This window comes from Mus caroli, chromosome 3 (assembly GCF_900094665.2).
Source record: "Mus caroli chromosome 3, CAROLI_EIJ_v1.1, whole genome shotgun sequence".
NCBI lineage: Eukaryota > Metazoa > Chordata > Mammalia > Rodentia > Muridae > Mus > Mus caroli.
Window position 1 is genome coordinate 87127219 of NC_034572.1, and position 1660 is coordinate 87128878.

Here is a 1660-nt window from a genome sequence, read left to right on the forward strand (position 1 = left end):
GTCATCTCCTCTGCTATGAAAGCAGCAGCATGCTTGGGCTGTGCATCACACATCCACCAAGGATAAAAGGGCTGCTGCCCTGGACCATTCAGTCACAGCCTCTTCAACACAGCCTTCTTCTCCTGCCTTTGCGGTATCTGGTGAGTACCTAACTAGGGACAGGGCCTCAGCTAAGAAGGTATAGAGATGACAAACTGGACTTGACCAAGGTGAAAGAAGCAAGGGTATCAAGTGTGAAGGCAGCAGGAAGTGGACCTTCCAGGGACCAAAAGAGAAGGAAGAAAATAGACAGGAGCCTGTGTGGGTACATTAGGACCTGTGACACACCAGAATATTAGATCTCAGCATGGCCTCCCCTCTCCTAAGAGGTATACATCAACCCAGAGGATTCTCCATAGGGTTATTATCCCATTACCTTTATTTGCGACTTTTAGCAGAGAGCTACTTAGAAGTATCAATATCCCTTCCTGCAAGTAGGGCTAAAAGGAAGACAATGTCTTACAAGTCAAAATCAGTTACCCTTTGCCTTTGTAAAAAGATCATTGTTCTGAATCCATTTACTAGGGATGCATGCTGATCTATCTGATAGTCTTGAGAATGTTGTATTCACATAGATGTATACTTCCACATTGCTGTTTATTTCATAGAGATCTTGGCTTTGAAAGCAGATCCACAATAAGAGGCAGGTATTTGACATACTAAGTCAGTAGACATTCACCAGAAGCTTCTCCCTATAATGTTTCTATCCTACTCTTCTAGGTCCAGTTCCCTCCGAAATGTCCTGCCAGCAGAGCCAGAAGCAGTGCCAACCTCCTCCCAAGTGCCCTTCCCCGAAGTGCTCCCCAAAGTGCCCCCCAAAGAGCACAACACAGTGTCTGCCTGCAGCCTCTTCCTGCTGTGCTACAAGCTCTGGAGGCTGCAGTATCCCCAGCTCTGAGGGAGGCTGCTGCCTGAGCCACCACAGGCGCAGGTCCCACAGATGCAGGCGCAGGAGCTCCAGTTCCTGTGACCGTGGCAGTGGTCAGCAGTCTGGGGGTTCAGGCTGTGGTCACGGCTCTGGGGGCTGCTGCTGACCTGGAGCATGATGTAGACAAGACAGTCTGGAGGAAACAGAATCCCAGGGGTCAAGAAAAGTCCAGCTAGTCTTGCTTTGTCTGATCCTGGAGAGCCTTCTCTGTTTGTCTGATGCTCACAGCCCCTGTTCCCATCCTACCTATGGAATGACCATGCCTATCCTTGGTACTGACTAGAATAAAGATTCTATCTCCACCACACTGGTGTGCCACTGTCATTGTTCCCTCTCCCTCCAAAAGTGGCAGATATGTGCCCTTCTCCTCTAACCCACAATTACAGCACTACACAATCCACAGCATGAAAAAAAAAAAAAAAAAAAAAAACAATCATAGTTCTATACAGGAAAAGTTGAGGGGTCTATCAGACATGTTAATGTTCACTTGGGCTTAGGGAGCAGGGGAGGAAATGGGCAGGACTGGGGTCTCTAACAAGGAATGGTATATCATATGACATGTAAATTGTATATTCATCTCAAAGAAGAACCCTAAGACTACCATGCTGAGCTACTGTCTGCTTTGATGAGTGATTTCTGGCATCTAATTAGTAACACTGACTTGGCGGTTAAGTAAGTATTCAAATAGAGTAG

The 1660-nt window shown here is 47.0% G+C and overlaps 1 protein-coding gene across 1 annotated transcript; it reads left to right on the plus strand.

The window, feature by feature from the left end:
* The first annotated feature begins 776 nt into the window (after positions 1-776).
* Positions 777-1073, plus strand: LOC110292033 (late cornified envelope protein 3D-like). The gene has a single exon (XM_021159191.1). It carries the CDS (start codon positions 777-779, stop codon positions 1071-1073), a length of 297 nt encoding a protein of 98 aa, XP_021014850.1.
* Positions 1074-1660: the final 587 nt, after the last annotated feature.

Excerpts from the sequence above, each read along its gene's own strand:
- LOC110292033 (XM_021159191.1), top strand. The coding sequence starts at position 777 with ATGTCCTGCCAGCAGAGCCAGAAGCAGTGCCAACCTCCTCCCAAGTGC.